Source organism: Rhineura floridana, chromosome 7 (assembly GCF_030035675.1).
Source record: "Rhineura floridana isolate rRhiFlo1 chromosome 7, rRhiFlo1.hap2, whole genome shotgun sequence".
Lineage (NCBI taxonomy): Eukaryota > Metazoa > Chordata > Lepidosauria > Squamata > Rhineuridae > Rhineura > Rhineura floridana.
This window is the reverse complement of record NC_084486.1, coordinates 110,765,700-110,781,743: the sequence shown is the minus strand read 5'-3', so window position 1 is coordinate 110,781,743 and position 16,044 is coordinate 110,765,700. Positions and strand designations below refer to the sequence as shown.

At 44.1% G+C, this 16,044-nt stretch overlaps 1 protein-coding gene across 1 annotated transcript in view; it reads right to left on the bottom strand.

The window, feature by feature from the left end:
• The window catches only part of DAW1 (dynein assembly factor with WD repeats 1), a 40,622-nt gene that overhangs the window by 6,246 nt on the left and 18,332 nt on the right, over nt 1-16,044 (bottom strand). The window contains exons 9-10 of the mRNA XM_061634461.1: nt 14,914-15,016; nt 9,185-9,299 (exon numbers count right to left, since the gene is read on the bottom strand). Of these exons, the coding sequence (XP_061490445.1) occupies nt 9,185-9,299; nt 14,914-15,016 (218 nt within the window). The remainder of the gene's footprint in view (nt 1-9,184; nt 9,300-14,913; nt 15,017-16,044) is intronic.

Genomic DNA, 16,044 nt, shown 5'->3' with positions numbered 1-16,044 from the left:
ACAGTGGCTAACCAGGTGCCTGGGGGAAGCCCGCAAGCAGGACCCGAGTGCAAGAACACTCTCCCCTCCTGAGGCTTCCGGCAACTTGTTTTCAGAAGCATGCTGCCTCTGACTAGGGTGGCACAGCACAGCCATCACGGCTAGTAGCCATTGATAGCCCTGTCCTCCATGAATTTGTCTAATCTTCTTTTAAAGCCGTCCAAGCTGGTGGCCATTACTGCATCTTGTGGGAGCAAATTCCATAGTTTAACTATGCGCTGAGTAAAGAAGTACTTCCTTTTGTCTGTCCTGAATCTTCCAACATTCAGCTTCTTTGAATGCCCACGAGTTCTAGTATTATGAGAGAGGGAGAAGAACTTTTCTCTATCCACTTTCTCAATGCCATGCATAATTTTATACACTTCTATCATGTCTCCTCTGACCCGCCTTTTCTCTAAACTAAAAAGCCCCAAATGCTGCAACCTTTCCTCATAAGGGAGTCGCTCCATCCCCTTGATCATTCTGGTTGCCCTCTTCTGAACCTTTTCCAACTCTATAATATCCTTTTTGAGATGAGGCGACCAGAACTGTACACAGTATTCCAAATGCGGCCGCACCATAGATTTATACAACGGCATTATGATATCGGCTGTTTTATTTTCAATACCTTTCCTAATTATCGCTAGCATGGAATTTGCCTTTTTCACAGCTGCCGCACACTGGGTCGACATTTTCATCGTGCTGTCCACTACAACCCCGAGGTCTCTCTCCTGGTCGGTCACCGCCAGTTCAGACCCCATGAGCGTATATGTGAAATGAAGATTTTTTGCTCCAATATGCATAATTTTACACTTGTTTATATTGAATTGCATTTGCCATTTTTCTGCCCATTCACTCAGTTTGGAGAGATCTTTTTGGAGCTCTTCACAATCCCTTTTTGTTTTAACAACCCTGAACAATTTAGTGTCGTCAGCAAACTTGGCCACTTCACTGCTCACTCCTAATTCTAGGTCATTAATGAACAAGTTGAAAAGTACAGGTCCCAATACCGATCCTTGAGGGACTCCACTTTCTACAGCCCTCCATTGGGAGAACTGTCCGTTGATTCCTACTCTCTGCTTTCTGCTTCTTAACCAATTCCTTATCCACAAGAGGACCTCTCCTCTTATTCCATGACTGCTAAGCTTCCTCAGAAGCCTTTGGTGAGGTACCTTGTCAAATGCTTTTTGAAAGTCTAAGTACACTATGTCCACTGGATCACCTCTATCTATATGCTTGTTGACACTCTCAAAGAATTCTAATAGGTTACTGAGACAGGACTTTCCCTTGCAGAAGCCATGCTGGCTCTGCTTCAGCAAGGCTTGTTCTTCTATGTGCTTAGTTAATCTAGCTTTAATCATACTTTCTACCAGTTTTCCAGGGACAGAAGTTAAGCTAACTGGCCTGTAATTTCCGGGATCCCCTCTGGATCCCTTTTTGAAGATTGGCGTTACATTTGCCACTTTCCAGTCCTCAGGCACGGAGGAGGACCCGAGGGACAAGTTACATATTTTAGTTAGCAGATCAGCAATTTCACATTTGAGTTCTTTGAGAACTCTCGGGTGGATGCCATCGGGGCCCGGTGATTTGTCAGTTTTTATATTGTCCATTAAGCCTAGAACTTCCTCTCTCGTTACCACTATTTGTCTCAGTTCCTCAGAATCCCTTCCTGCAAATGTTAGTTCAGGTTCAGGGATCTGAAGGTTCAGAAGACTGATTTAAACACAACAATCTTATGAGAAAGCTGTCAAAGAGCACACCACGCAGAGGCCTTAACATTTAAAAATAACTCAATACATGGATATAATTAATCATTCCTTAGAGCCACTGACGCTATCATGGAGGATCTCCACAAAATTGGTTGTATCAGAGAACTGAGCCAGTTTCCAGTGCACATACACTACCTCACTGGAGTGCTTCTGATGGAGGACTTTTTTCTGTAACCTCACATGGGGTCATCCACCATACATTTAAAGTACATTGAAAGCACATCCTCAAAAAATTCCATGGGAACTGTAGGTTACCCCTCACAGAGCTAGGATTCCATGCATCCTTAACAAACTGCAGCTCCCAAGATTCTTGGGGAGGGGAACCATTTTATTCACCTGAGGAGTGTTTCCCAGGAGGCACTAGGTACCATCAAGTAGGTAGTGTATTCCTCTCCTGTTGCTTGAGGCAAGAAAGAGTTAACACTCCAAAGGACTCTCCTCTTAGCCCCTCCCATGAAGTGTTAGTTTGCCATTTGGCCAAGCTTGAAAACATTGCTCAACAGTAAAAAAAAACCCTATATGAACAGAAATGTAACACAGCCAAACAAATATAAAAATACAACATGAACAAAAGAAGTTTGTAACATATGGTCATTCTCTGGACTTACTCTCATCTCCTGTGTTTCCACCACTCATCCAGGGTGGGCCTTGGTGGTGTCCTAATGCCCTCTGAGAAAAACACCCTTCAGGTGACTAAATGGTTCCTTCTCCAGTGGGCACTAGGACATCCCCAAGTGGGATGTTCCACAGATGACCTAATGTTAGGGTGGGTTTTGTGTAATTAATCTGTAGGCAAAACTTGCTGGAGTACTTGTGACGCCCTTCCCTGGCTCTCCCTGTCAGGTTCCTACCTGCTCGTGGTTACTGCCTGTCACTAGGCACCACCAGGGACTCCACCAGTCCGGACTGTCCTTTTTTATGGTTTCTCTCCCCGCTCTAGCATAGACCTCACCAGATCCCCCTGCTAGGCAGCACCACCAGTCATGTCCTATAACCAGTATTCCCAGAGACTCTGCCTGAGTCTCTCTCAATCAGGTTACCTCTGTGACTGCGTGCTTAAGCTGTCCCAATCCCTTTGATCTATACAGAATGCATATAATTCTGGTTTGCTCTGAATACTTGTGGTGTTATATTCTTCCCTTCACCGCTGCCACCATTTGTTACAGTTTCCCTTCAGCCTTGGTTATTACCTTACCCTCCCTTCTGGTCTGTGAAACCCCAGCCAAGGATCAGGCCTTTGGTAAACCAAATATATTTATTAAATAACAGAGATAACAAGATTACTTTATAAAGGCACATAAGCATATGGTTTCATCTATTACTATGATACTTGACTTATCATAAACTAGAACTCCCACTCTCTCTTTCTCCACACTCTCCTGACATCCACCTCTCAAACAACTCTCACAAACCCACCAAAACAACCCTCTCACGTCCTCCCAGATTTGACATCCTTCCATTTATACTCTCCGCCATTCTCAACACTCAGCCAATCATCCAGCATTCTACTGCCCATTCACTCCCCCCTCCTCTTTCATTCCACTTACCATGTATCTCCTATACAAACAGCACTTACCATATATACACTAATACAGGAACATCACAGTACTCGCCTCCCAAATGCTGCTTCTGCAGAAGCAAAATGGTGCATTCATTGAATACACTGCTGTAGCAGCAGCTGCCCTTGTTGAATGTGCCACAACACCCTTCGGTTGTGATAAATGAAGAGTGTTGTATGCCAATGTAGAAGAAGTAACTTTTTTTCCTAAATTGGTTGGATGGTAAGATACAAATAATGAATTTGTCTGCCTGAATGATTTTGTCCTATTAATGTATATTTTCAATGCTCTGCGTACATCCAGAGAACGCCAGGCATGCTCAAGCTCATGTGTAGCACACAGACAAAAAGTAGGTAGTACCAATTCCTGCTGGCAGTGAAAGGCTGTATTTACTTTTGAGAAAAGGATTATATCAGTTCTTAGTATCGCTGTGTCTTTATGAAACACACAAAGATGTTTTGCTACAGACAACACTCCTAGTTCTGATATTCTTCATGCTGATGTTATCACTACTAAAATCAGTACTTTGTATGACATGATTCGCAGAGACGCTGGGCTCAAAAGGTGGTTTCTGGAGCACAGTCAGGACTCTGTAAGTTCCATGTTGAATACCTGTGTTGAACTGGATAGCTAGATGGCGCTGCCCATGTTAAAAATTGCTTCACGTATGGATGAGAACCAAGTGAATGAGATGGAGATTTGGACAATATTGATGTTAATGCTGAAGCTTGTCATGCAAGGTGTTTGGCCTCAACCCGCTTCAGTCCATCCTGCAGGAAAGACAGCAGCTCACCTATTCCTGCTTTTCCAGGCTGCACGTGACATTTACTGCACCATTGCACAAACACTGCCCAAATTTACTGATAATACTTTTTTTGTAGATGGCTAACACAATGCCATGATAGTGGTGATGACATCTGGTAGTAATCCTGCTCCCAATAACTTTATCCACTCAACCTCCAAGCAGTTAGACAAAACCATTCTGGAAATGGATGTACCAGGGGATCTTGTAACAAGAGGTCTGGTCAAAGGGGCAGAGTCCAAGGTTTCTCCATAAGCAAGTTCACCAACTCTGAGAACCATGGCCTTCTCAGCCAGTACAGGGCCATCAAAAAGACATTTGCCTTCTTTATTCTCACCTTCTTCAACACCTGAGCCAACATTGGAATTAGAAGGAAAATGTATAGGATCCCAGTTGGCCAAGGAGAGTACAGAGCATCTGTGCCTTCTACCACCAAAGATGGATACCTGGTGCAGTACCTCCAAAGCTGATGATTTACATCAGAGGAAAATAAATCCACATCCATCCTGCCAAACTGCTTCCGAAGTTGTCTGGACACTTGCTTGTGCAGCTGCCACTCTCCTGGCAATACACTTTGCTGGTTCAGCCAATCTGCCTGAACACTGTCCACCCTTTTAACCTGTTCTGCTACAAGAGATATCGGAGATCTTTCTGCCCAGGCTAACAACAGTGTCACGGAGTAACCGTGATTTAATTCCTCCCTGACAACTGACATGAACCCTCACTATATTGTTGTCTGTTCACAACATCATCCGTCAACTCTAGAAGAGGCACAAAATGTTGCAAACCCAACCTTGCTGCTCTTAACTCCAACCAATTTATTGGTTGTTTTGCTTCCTGTAGTGACCAGGTGCCTTGTATTAACTTCCCCCTGCAGTGTGCTCCCTAGCCTACCAAGATCCTTCAAAGGCATCCCTTTGCATAAATTGCTGTCCTCTTTCCACCATCGAAGAGATGCTTGCAATTGTGCAGTTACATGAATCTTCAAATGTTGAGACTGCACAATGTGTGTCCGATACAGCAAGAGTACCCACTTTGAAATCTAACCCATGGAGTGACCTGAATGGATGAAAATAGTATTCCTAAAACCTTTGCCGGGGTGTCACTACCAGCGTGCGGAGGGTGCGGATCGCACCCGGGTGACACCCTGAGGGGAGTGACACCCAGAACCGCCCCGCCCCGCGCCAACTCCTCCTCGGCGGCGGGCGGGCGAGACCAAAAGCAGGCGCCCGCTCGCTGGCGGTGAAGCCGGGACAGGCCTCCCACCACCAGCCTGGAGCGTGCAGTGAGTGTGTGTGCACGCGCGCACATGCGCGCACACAAAACCAGCCACCCCCGTCCACGCACCTGGGAGGGTGCGTGCCAGAGGTCCGCACCCCCCGCACTCCCGCTAGTGATGCCGCTGAACCTTTGTCAACATAATGAGATCTGAGGTCCTCTGTGGAAGAGGTGTAACCGCTGCCTTTATCCTTGCCATCATCTCTTCTGACAATGATATTGTCTCTTGACTTGTATCTATAGCTGCCCCCAAGTGCTACAACCTCTGTGTTGGAGCCAGATTACTTTTTGCTATATTCACTAGAAAGCCATGATCTTTCAAGGCCGCCAATATGACATGAATTTCCCAATACTGGACATACCAATATTGTTGTAAACTGCCCAGAGAGCTTCAGCTATGGGGCGGTATACAAATGTGATAAATAAATAAATATGCAGACTGGACTTTTCTCAGACTTATCAGAATGTCACCTAAGCATGGATACAGATTAATCCCTTCCTGACACAAATAAGCCACAAGGGCCACCATGATTTTTGTGAAGATCCTTGGAGCTGATGCTAACCCAAAGGGCATTGTCCTGTATTGGTAATGTTGATTTGAGTATCCAAAGCACAGAAACTTGCACTGTTATGGATGTATTGGCATGTGAAGGTAGGCCTCTATCAGATCTATGGAGGCCAGGTACTCTTGTGGTTGCAGTGCTTTCCAAATTTTGTCTCCATATGAAATTTCCGATAACTCATGCATTTGTTCAGGTACCTGGGGTCCAAATGTGCTTGCTAGGTAGCCCCTGTCTTCGGCATGATGAAGAGCACAGAATAAACACCAGAGAACCCTTATTCTTGCTGTACTAGTTCAATTGCTATCTGCAGCAAATGATTGATTGCTTCGTGAACCAGTTTGCACTTCTCTGGATTTGAAAACACTGGTGATAGCACAAGACAGTTTGGCAGTGGAGTCTTGAATTCTATTTACAATCCATGAAGCACCACAGCCTTTACTCAACAGTCGTTGTTGTTTCCCACCGTTGGACAAAATGCAACAACCTGGCACCCATGGGAATCTGTGGTGAGTCAGAACTGTTTTTACTGTCTTCCATCTGCAGTGACTAAAAAACCCTGAAATCTAGATCCCAATTGCTGCTGACGTCTCTGCTGAAACTTTGACCCTCTCCAGATAGTTCTGTTGGAGAGAAAATCACATCCTCTTCCACAGAACCATGAGGCACAAACCTGTTGATGAGTGGTAATGCCAAAAAGCCCACTGTTCATCTCTTCTTTGATTTGCCACAGGCATTGCCTTCTTATACTTTGTTTCAACTAGTATGTCCTGTAACACATCCACCAAACAACTTCCTTCCAACATAAGGTTCTGAAGCCAACACTAAGCATGATGTAGCATCTGTCTCCCAATGCCAAAGCCGCAAAGCATTTCTTGCCACAGCTACAAATTGTGTGGTGTCCGTTGTTGCATCTGCGATGTAGGATTCTGCTCACAACACCTGCAAAACAATCCTTCCAAGTCTGTCTTGAGTGAGATTATCTAGTATGCCATCTAACAAAAGGAGAGCCGCTCTAGAGAACACCGAAACTGCACAAGAAGTGCAGATGACTAATGCAACCACCTCATGAACCTTTCTAATTGCTAAATCTAACTTACATTCTGTTAGACCTTTCAGCTGGACCAACACTGAAATTGGTACATCAGCTACTGGAGTCTTCAGCTGCTCCATGAACTCAGATTCTAAAAGATAAAGCTCCTTAGCATAAGACACTGATTTCTTAAGACTGCATTGGAATACCCCATTCTGACTTAACCAGATTCCTAAATTTTATGGTATTTTGACTATTCTGTCCTTTGGTTTTATTTCTGATAACACAGCTCGCCCCCCCCCCCCGAGAAGTAGTTGGCACCGGCTCAAGGGTAGCCTTCTTTAAATCTAATGCAGCCACAGATTTGCATAATAAAGGAGTATAGTGCATATCCTTGAAGAGCCCTGAAGAAGAGTTTGTCCACCTCTGAACTGTCACTCCACTCAGCACTCTCATTGTCCTGCAAAATACTAGAAATATCATAATCCTATAACTGTACATCATTAGGTGTTCTAGTTGGCCTGTGTGCAGTTAACACTCTTTGTGCCCTACCCCTAAGCACATCTTGCCATTAGCAGTTTGAATTGATTGCCTTTAGTGTGGCTAGCTCTGCTGTAATATCAGCCAATAGGGACTCCCTGATGTGTGCTAAAACCTCAGCATTTAAGGCAGTTGCTGTTCCAAGTTATTACTGGAGCAGACCCCATCACATCTCTATTTAAATTTGTTAGCTGCTTTTCTTCACAAAAGTGAACCCAAAGCAACTTACAAACATTAAAAAAGTTAAAACTAGTATAAAAACCAAAACAAAATAAAAATTAAAAAAAATACATAACTTTAACAGCAGTGGAACAACCTAAAAGAGGCTACATCATCAAAATCATTATCACTGTAATCTAAATCAAAGAGAACCTGAGGGTGTGGAATTGGTCCATCCTCAGACAGCTATTCCTCATGTCTATCAACCCATTGTTGACTTCATTCTCCCATGTATGCTACCTTCCTAAGAGCCAACTTAGACTGCAGTAAGGACTCTTTCATTGCGCCTGCAGCATGAACATGACTACCATCTGCTATCACATCTGCTACCACAAGATCATTCAAACTATGCACTAAGACTGTCCTCTGCACTCATCACTACTACAGGGGTGATTAAGCCGTGCTTTGCTCTTTTTGCATTTTTTTCTTCTCAGAATGGTGGGTAACACTGTGCACGCCCAACTGCCTTTCTTCTGCAGCTTCCTTTATCTTCTCTGGCCTGCCTGACAGTGTTACTGTGTCCACCATGCCTTCTATTCTTGCCATGGATTCTGCCCCTCTTTAACTGCCAATGGAGCTTTCTCTGATAAATCACTGGGCTTTTTGCCACCACAGTTCTTATTAAAGCAAATTAACTACTCAAGAACTAGGGCTGACAGAGGAGGTGATATCCCACAGTGGGAGCTTTTGTATATTAGGTTGTTAAATCATGGGATTCCTGGCAATTAATTAGAAGGGAGCACATTCATACTGAAGAGGTGACTGAGTTAATTATGGAAATTAATTTATGGGGAGAAGCTCATTAACAAAGACAAGGACTAGGAGAATATGGTCAGTCTGGGGGAAAAGAGGTGTCATTTTACTGGACCAATGGACAAAACGGACACTTACAGACCTACACACACACACACTGATGAAATCACACTCAATTAATTCAGGAAAACAATAATCAAATGCAATCACTCCCCTCAGATACACTGGAAATGCAGAAAAGGAACAAAATCTGGAAATTAGCAAAAAGCAATGAATTTTAAACAGGACAGAACTGAAGAGCTAAGCAAAACCAGTGCTGCTCAAGCAAGGCAGGAAAATGAATTAACACTCTGTGGGAGGGGCTAAGATGAGAGTCCTTTGCAGTGTTTCCTGCCTCAAGCAACAGGAGAGGAAGACAATACCCACTTGGGGGTATCCTAGTGCCCACTGGAGAAAGTGTTTTCAATGTTCTGTAAATGTATGGTGTATATGTAGCACAGAAGGAGCTATTAGGAGTTACTGTCACCCCCAGTAACTATCTGAGCAAATGTTTGCAGCACGGAAAGAAGGACAGCTTTGTTTTTCAAGGAATACTTTTCAGACCAGCTGACATGGGATAAACACATCTGAATAAAATAATCAATTTCACTTACCATCAGCTGAGGCAGTTGCAATACGCTGGCCAGTGTAATCAAAACAAACATCTAAAACTTCATCATCATGTCCTGTTAACGTTGCCACACGCTTTCCAGTCAGAGCATTCCACAGCTGCAATGTGGACAGAAGGCAGTAAGCAAAAATGCAGGCAAGTAATGACCAGCAACCAGATCCAGCCTCTTTATTTAATTGTCTGAACTGCTTGCTACATGTGTCAATCATTATTTGTTGTTTCATATGAGCATAGATTTGGTAGAAAGCAAAGTTAACAACTTTTGCTTGACATAGTATCAAAGCAAGCCAGGTATCTCCTGGAATTCATTTGCATTCTAGTGGCTCTTTCAAAGAGTGAACTGGCAGTGATCAACACTACAGATGACAATAAATGTTAATGCTTCTTTCCTAGACCAAGTTGGCCTGCAGTGATCCTCTTTATTTCTTTCTTTATTTTGTCTATTTATTTATTTATTTATTGCAAGTTATCTGGAGGGACATTTTTAGGGATTAGCTTTGGGCTTTTTTTAAAGAAAGAAAAGATGGTGCAAAAATGTTTTAAGCAAATGTTGCCACCCCAAGAGGCTGTCTACGGTCAAGCTGGCCCCATCAGTACTTTTCATTGCTGTAAAAGAGAGAATTGTGACTGATGCTGATGTCTACAGGTGCTGAAATATCCTCCTCTACACCATAAAGGTCCAGAAGACCTTTACTCAATTTCATCTGGTCACTCTGGCACACTAATCATTGCAGAAACCTCTGTTCACTTGCCACTCTCAGTAGAGCAAGTGAAACATGTCTGTAACTGAAATAGGCAGCATAAGACTGTCCAATTAGTGATTCATACTTCAAGTACCAATAGATTTCCAGGTGGTTTATTTTTTCTCATTTCACTCAATTATACTGAAAGAGCTTCTATCACTCTCTCAGATAGTGAACTCAGGGTACATATCAGGATTGTAGTCAAAAGGGGCCATTAAGAAACAAAAGGGAGATAATCATCAAGGTTGGGGGAATCCTTTGGTTTGTGGAAGTACCAAAGGGAAAAAACCCACTAAGGGTAAACAACTTCAGAAACAGGCCAACAATGATTTAGCATGCTCAGATTTAGCCACAGAACATGGGCTGCTGGCAGGAACCCACAGGAGCACTCCAATTAGCAGTAGGAGGAATTCAAGGACAGTGCTGGGCTTTCACTAATAATTATTATTATTACCATTATCATTAACAACAACAACAACAATAATAATAATAAGCTGCTCGATGCCTGAAGGTCCCCAAGCAACTTACACAATGTTAAAACAAAACAAACTATAAAAACATAACAATAAACAACAACAAAACAATAGCAATACCATCTTCATACTGCCACAGGAAGGTTTGGCAGCATATTAAAAACAAAACATCATCTCAATCTATCAAATGCCTGGGAGAAAAAATATGTCTTTACCTGGCGCCAAAAATATGTCAACAAAGGCACCAGGTGGACCTCACTGGGGAGTATATTCCACAGATGGGGAGCTACAACTGAAAAGGCCCTCATCACCACCCTCGGAGCTTCCCTCAAAGGGGAGACCTGGCGAAGGGCCTGAGAAGAAGATCTAAAGGTCTGGGTAGGTTCATATTGGAAGAGGCATTCCAAAAGATATTGGGCTCCTAAGCCATTAAGAGCTTTATAGGTCAAAACCAGCACTTTGAATTGGACTTGGAAGCATATAGGCAGCCAATGCAATTGGAACAGGATAGGTGTCATGCTCTGTTCGCCTTTAACTTGTTAACAGTCGGGCAGCTACATTCTGCACTAATTGAAGCTTCCAAACCAATTTCAAAGGCAGCCCCATGTAAAGCACATTGAAATAATCCAACCTTGAGGTTACCACAGCTTAGATAACTGTAGCTAGGTTATTTCTGTCCAGATAGGGACATTGAGAAAGTGGATAGAGAAAAGTTCTTCTCCCTCTCTCATAATACTAGAACTCGTGGACATTCAAAGAAGCTGAATGTTGGAAGATTCAGGACAGACAAAAGGAAGTACTTCTTTACTCAGCACATAGTTAAACTATGGAATTTGCCCCCACAAGATGCAGTAATGGCCACCAGCTTGGACGGCTTTAAAAGAAGATTAGACAAATTCATGGAGGACAGGTCTATCAATGCCTACTAGCCGTGATGGCTGTGCTGTGCCACCCTAGTCAGAGGCAGCATGCTTCTGAAAACCAGTTGCTGGAAGCCTCAGGAGGGGAGAGTGTTCTTGCACTCGGGTCCTGCTTGCGGGCTTCCCCCAGGCACCTGGTTGGCCACTGTGAGAACAGGATGCTGGACTAGATGGGCCACTGGCCTGATCCAGCAGGCTCTTCTTATGTTCTTATGTTTTTAGGGTCACAGTCGGGCCACCAGCCTAAGCTGATGGAAGGCACTCCACACCACTGTGCCTCAAGTGACAGCAGTGGATCCAGGAGGACCCCCAAACTACAAACTCACTCCTTCAGAGAGGTGTGACCCCATCTAAAGCAGGCCGCACACCACTCAGCCTGTCAGAGGAACCACCCACCAACAGCATCTCAGTCTTGTCTGGGTTAAGCTTCAGTTTATTGGCCCTCATCCAACCCATTATCATAACCAAACACTGATTGAGCACATTCACTACCTCACCTGGAGAAGATGAAAAGGAGAAATAAAGCTGTGTGTCATCAGCATACTGATGACAACACACTCCAAAATGCCATATGACCCCATTCAGTGGTTTCGTGTAAATGTTAAACAACATGGGGGACAGAACCAACCCCTGCGGGACCCCATACTGGAGAGGCCATGGAGCCAAGCAATGCTTCCCAAGAACCACCTTCTGGAGCCAGCCATCTAAGTAAGAATGGAACCACCACAATGCAGTGTCCCCAATACCCAGCTTGAACAGTCACCCCAGAAGGATACCATGACTGATGGTATTGAAAGTCACTGAAAGATCAAGGAGAATCCACAGAGTCACAGTCCACATCTCTCTCCTGACACAGGTCATCATACAGGACTACCAAGGCAGTTTCTGTACCAAACCCAGGCCTGAATCCCAACTGAAATGGATCTAGAAAATATGTCTCCTCCAAGAGTACCTGGTTCTGGTTGGCAGCCACCCTCTTGAGAACCTTGCCCAGAAAGGGGACATTTGCTACTGGTCTAAAATTATTAGGATCTTCTGGGTCCAGGGAAGACTTCTTCAGGAGTGGTCTTACCACTGTCTCCCTCAGGCAGCCTGAAACTACTCCTTCTTGAAGAGAAGCATCGTCTCCCTGGCCCACCCAGCTGTCCCTTCCCTGACAGATTTTATCAGCCATGAAGGACAAGGGTCCAAGACACAGGTGGCTGCACAGACCCAACCAAGTACTTGTCGACATCCTCAGCCCACAGCAACTGAAACTCATCCAATGACATTGGACAAGAAAGCGCTCCAGACACCTCACTTGGATCATCGGCATCAACAATGGAGTCCAAATCCTGGTGGATGGAAGCTATTTTATCCTCAAAATGCTTAGCAAACATGTCACAGTGGGTTTTAGATGGCTCTATCACCTCCCCAGGGCCAGTATGTAACAAGTCCTTAGCCACTCTAAACAGCTCAGCTGGACTGCAAGCTGAGAACACAATGGAGGCAGAGAAGTTAAGTTTTCTTCACCACCTTTACTACCACTGAGTAGGCTCAAACATGAGCACGTATTAGTGTTTGTTAAGAGTTGTTATCCACCTGCACTCAAGCCATCTCCCTTCTTGTTTCATTGCTCTTAGCTCTGGGGTATACCATGGAGCTTTCTGAGCTCTGCCAATTGGGGAGGATGCTCGGATAAAATTGTGTGAATTGCATAGGTCATCTCTGTATTCCACAGATCAATCAGGGCTTCGACAGAAGAGCCAGCCATGCCAATTGGAAAACTCCCCAGAGCCCTCTGAAAACTGATAGGATCCATCAGTCTCTGGGGGCAGACCACCTTAATAGGTCACCCACCACTAGAGGGAAAAGCCACTGTAAGTCTAAAGCTCACCAGCAGGTGATCTGATCGTGACAGAGGGACTGTTTTTATGTCCCCCACTTTCAGATCACCCTCTCTCTGTCCAACTGAGAAAACCAAATCCAGAATGTACCCTGCTACATGTGTTGGCCTGATGACATGCTGGGACAGCCCCATGGTTGTCATGGAGACCATGAAATCCTGAGCTGCCCCAGACAGAGCAGAATCAGCATGAATGTTGATCTCTCCCAAGACTAACAGTCTTGGGGTCCTCAGCACCATGTCTGAGACCACATCCGACAGCTTAGGCAGGGAGACTGTTGGGAAGTGGGGTGGACAGTACACCAACAGAATCTCCAATCTGTCCTGCTGGCCTAACACAAGGTACAAGCATTCAAATTGGCACTCAGATGAACAGGGAGGCTGGACAGCAAGATAGCATTCCTGTAGACCACAGCAACCCTCCTCCTTCAAGCTTACCCTGGTGCTGAACCAAGTACCCGGGTGGGCACAACTGGAAGAGGCTAAACCCACCCTAACTGGTCTTGGTTATACATGCCAGGCCAACTTCCTCATCCTCGATTAAATCACGGATAAGGGAGATTTTATTATGGATGGACCTTGCATTGCCAAGCAGCACCCGGAGATTTGAGGACAAGCTCACAACCTCCACCAAACCTTTGGCTGGAGAAAGGGTCGGAACACAGCACAGGCTGTAACTGTCTGTCCCACAGTCCAGACTTCAGCCATCTGGATCGAGTTCCCCTCAACTGGCTCACCCTTGATCCAATGTCATATTTCCCCCTACTCGAGACCACTGAAACTGGACTCCCCTCTGCTACCCCAGAGCAGTCCAAAATTTGCTCTCCCAAGCACATGATAGACTATAATAACAGTTCCTGGCTGCCAAAGCAAAAAAGGAAAAAAGAAAAAGAATTCCTCACCCACCCTCCAGCAGATAAAAATAAACCATAAACATAGACAGCCCCCTCCCCAGCCCAAGGTCAGTTCTGTCATTTTAAGAATTTCCCACCTCTCCCCCACCCAGGAGTCCTGATTGAGGGCTCTCCTGTTCTTACAGGGAGGGCAGTAGCGAAGGCAGAGACATAATAAATGGCAACAGTTTGCTCTGCAGGTGTTTCAGCTACTGCACCTCTCTTGCCACTGCTGGCAGGAAACTTTGCCATAATGGCCAAATATGCTCTCATTCTTCTCTAAGGAGGCCCCACAAACAAGGGAGAGGAGAGCAAGTTTCAGTGGATTGATGAAGAAGGAGATCAGGTGAAGCTCCCTGCTCCTGAAGCGAGGCAGGATCAGAACTGGAAGGCTAAGCTCTCCCACTGTGAAAGAGACAAACATAAAGCTGTGTTGGCCCTGCCCAGAGGAGCAAGTGGGACGAACAACTCAGACTGGGATACCTTCCGTCACTGCTGGAAAAAATACACTGCAACATTTTGTTGTAGGTCCCACTTGCAAATATTTCATAATGAAAGTAACAATTGTGTCTTATACAAAGTTTGTCTATATTTGAAAAGAGATGTGAGAGTAAACCCACACATTTATTTTTGACCTACTGTGGGGAAATTTCAGTTTTTCCCACAGTCCTTCATGCAGGTCAAAAAGGATGTATTCCTGAATCCAGACCTACAAATGTATGGATTAATCTATTATGATTATTTGTCATATATTAAGGATAACAATAAATCATTTTAATAAGGATCCAACTACTTTACCATACACGTTTTGTCCATTGATCCAGTGATTATCAGAGTACAGTCCCAGTTGAACTGTGCACTACTTATTTCTGCACGATGGCCTATTAAAGTATGCATTCTCCTGCCGAGAGAGAATAAAAATCATGTTCCCATGTTCTCACTTGTATAAACAAATAATAATGAAAAATAGGACTCTAAAGTTATGCTGATAATCCCCTAATTGTCATTTTAGTATTATTCTGTGGTAGTGATGGGGAACCTCTGACCTGCAGACAGGCAGGGGTCCTAATTTGGTCCATGTGGCCATTTTCCCCAGTCTATACCCACCTGCCCAATACTCGACAAGATATATCACATTAGGGGAGGGGCAGGTAGCTCCTTGCCGAAAGCTGATCATTGGCACCTTTGCCCACGTGGTTGATTTCAAGCCATGAGGGCAAAGGAAAATGCTTCACCTGACAACACACTGATGTCAGATGATTGTCAAATGGGCATCTCTACCCACCTGTCAACGTGGCCAGCTGAGGGTGACAGATCTAAGGATCCAGCCTATTGGGATGAAATCTGAGTAACTGTTTAACTATTTCAGTTGAAGAAGTGTAAAAATTAACTGTCAATGCCCCTTTTAGATTCCATAGGTTATAAAGCACTGACCCCTAGAAAGCATTAACACATATACTACAGAGCATGTAAATCAGTGTGTGTGGGAGAGGGTCACACAATAGTCAACTCTACATCTCATGGAAATGTTAATGAACATAGCAATACCCCCCTTTCTCATATATGGATGGATGCATGGAGCTTTTTTTGGTAAAAAAATGAGGTGCTGGTGTTTATTGCTTGATAAAGTGTTAAAAGTGCCAGCACAAAATTGTTACCATGGGCAGCAAAAGAGGTGTATGTATAGTCATTAATGTATATTCAATTATGTATATTCATAAAATGTTTTTTAAGACTCTCGTGTTTTATACACTATGCAACTATTCATGGATACAATATGTATAATCAAAAATACTTGTGGTCCTTTTTAGACTTCACATACAGAAATCTCAATTAATGACTGTATCAAATGAAAAATTGTGAAAGCAAATGTTCTGCATAATTTAATATCGTGTTTGCTACAGTTGTACAAAACTATCACATTAATGT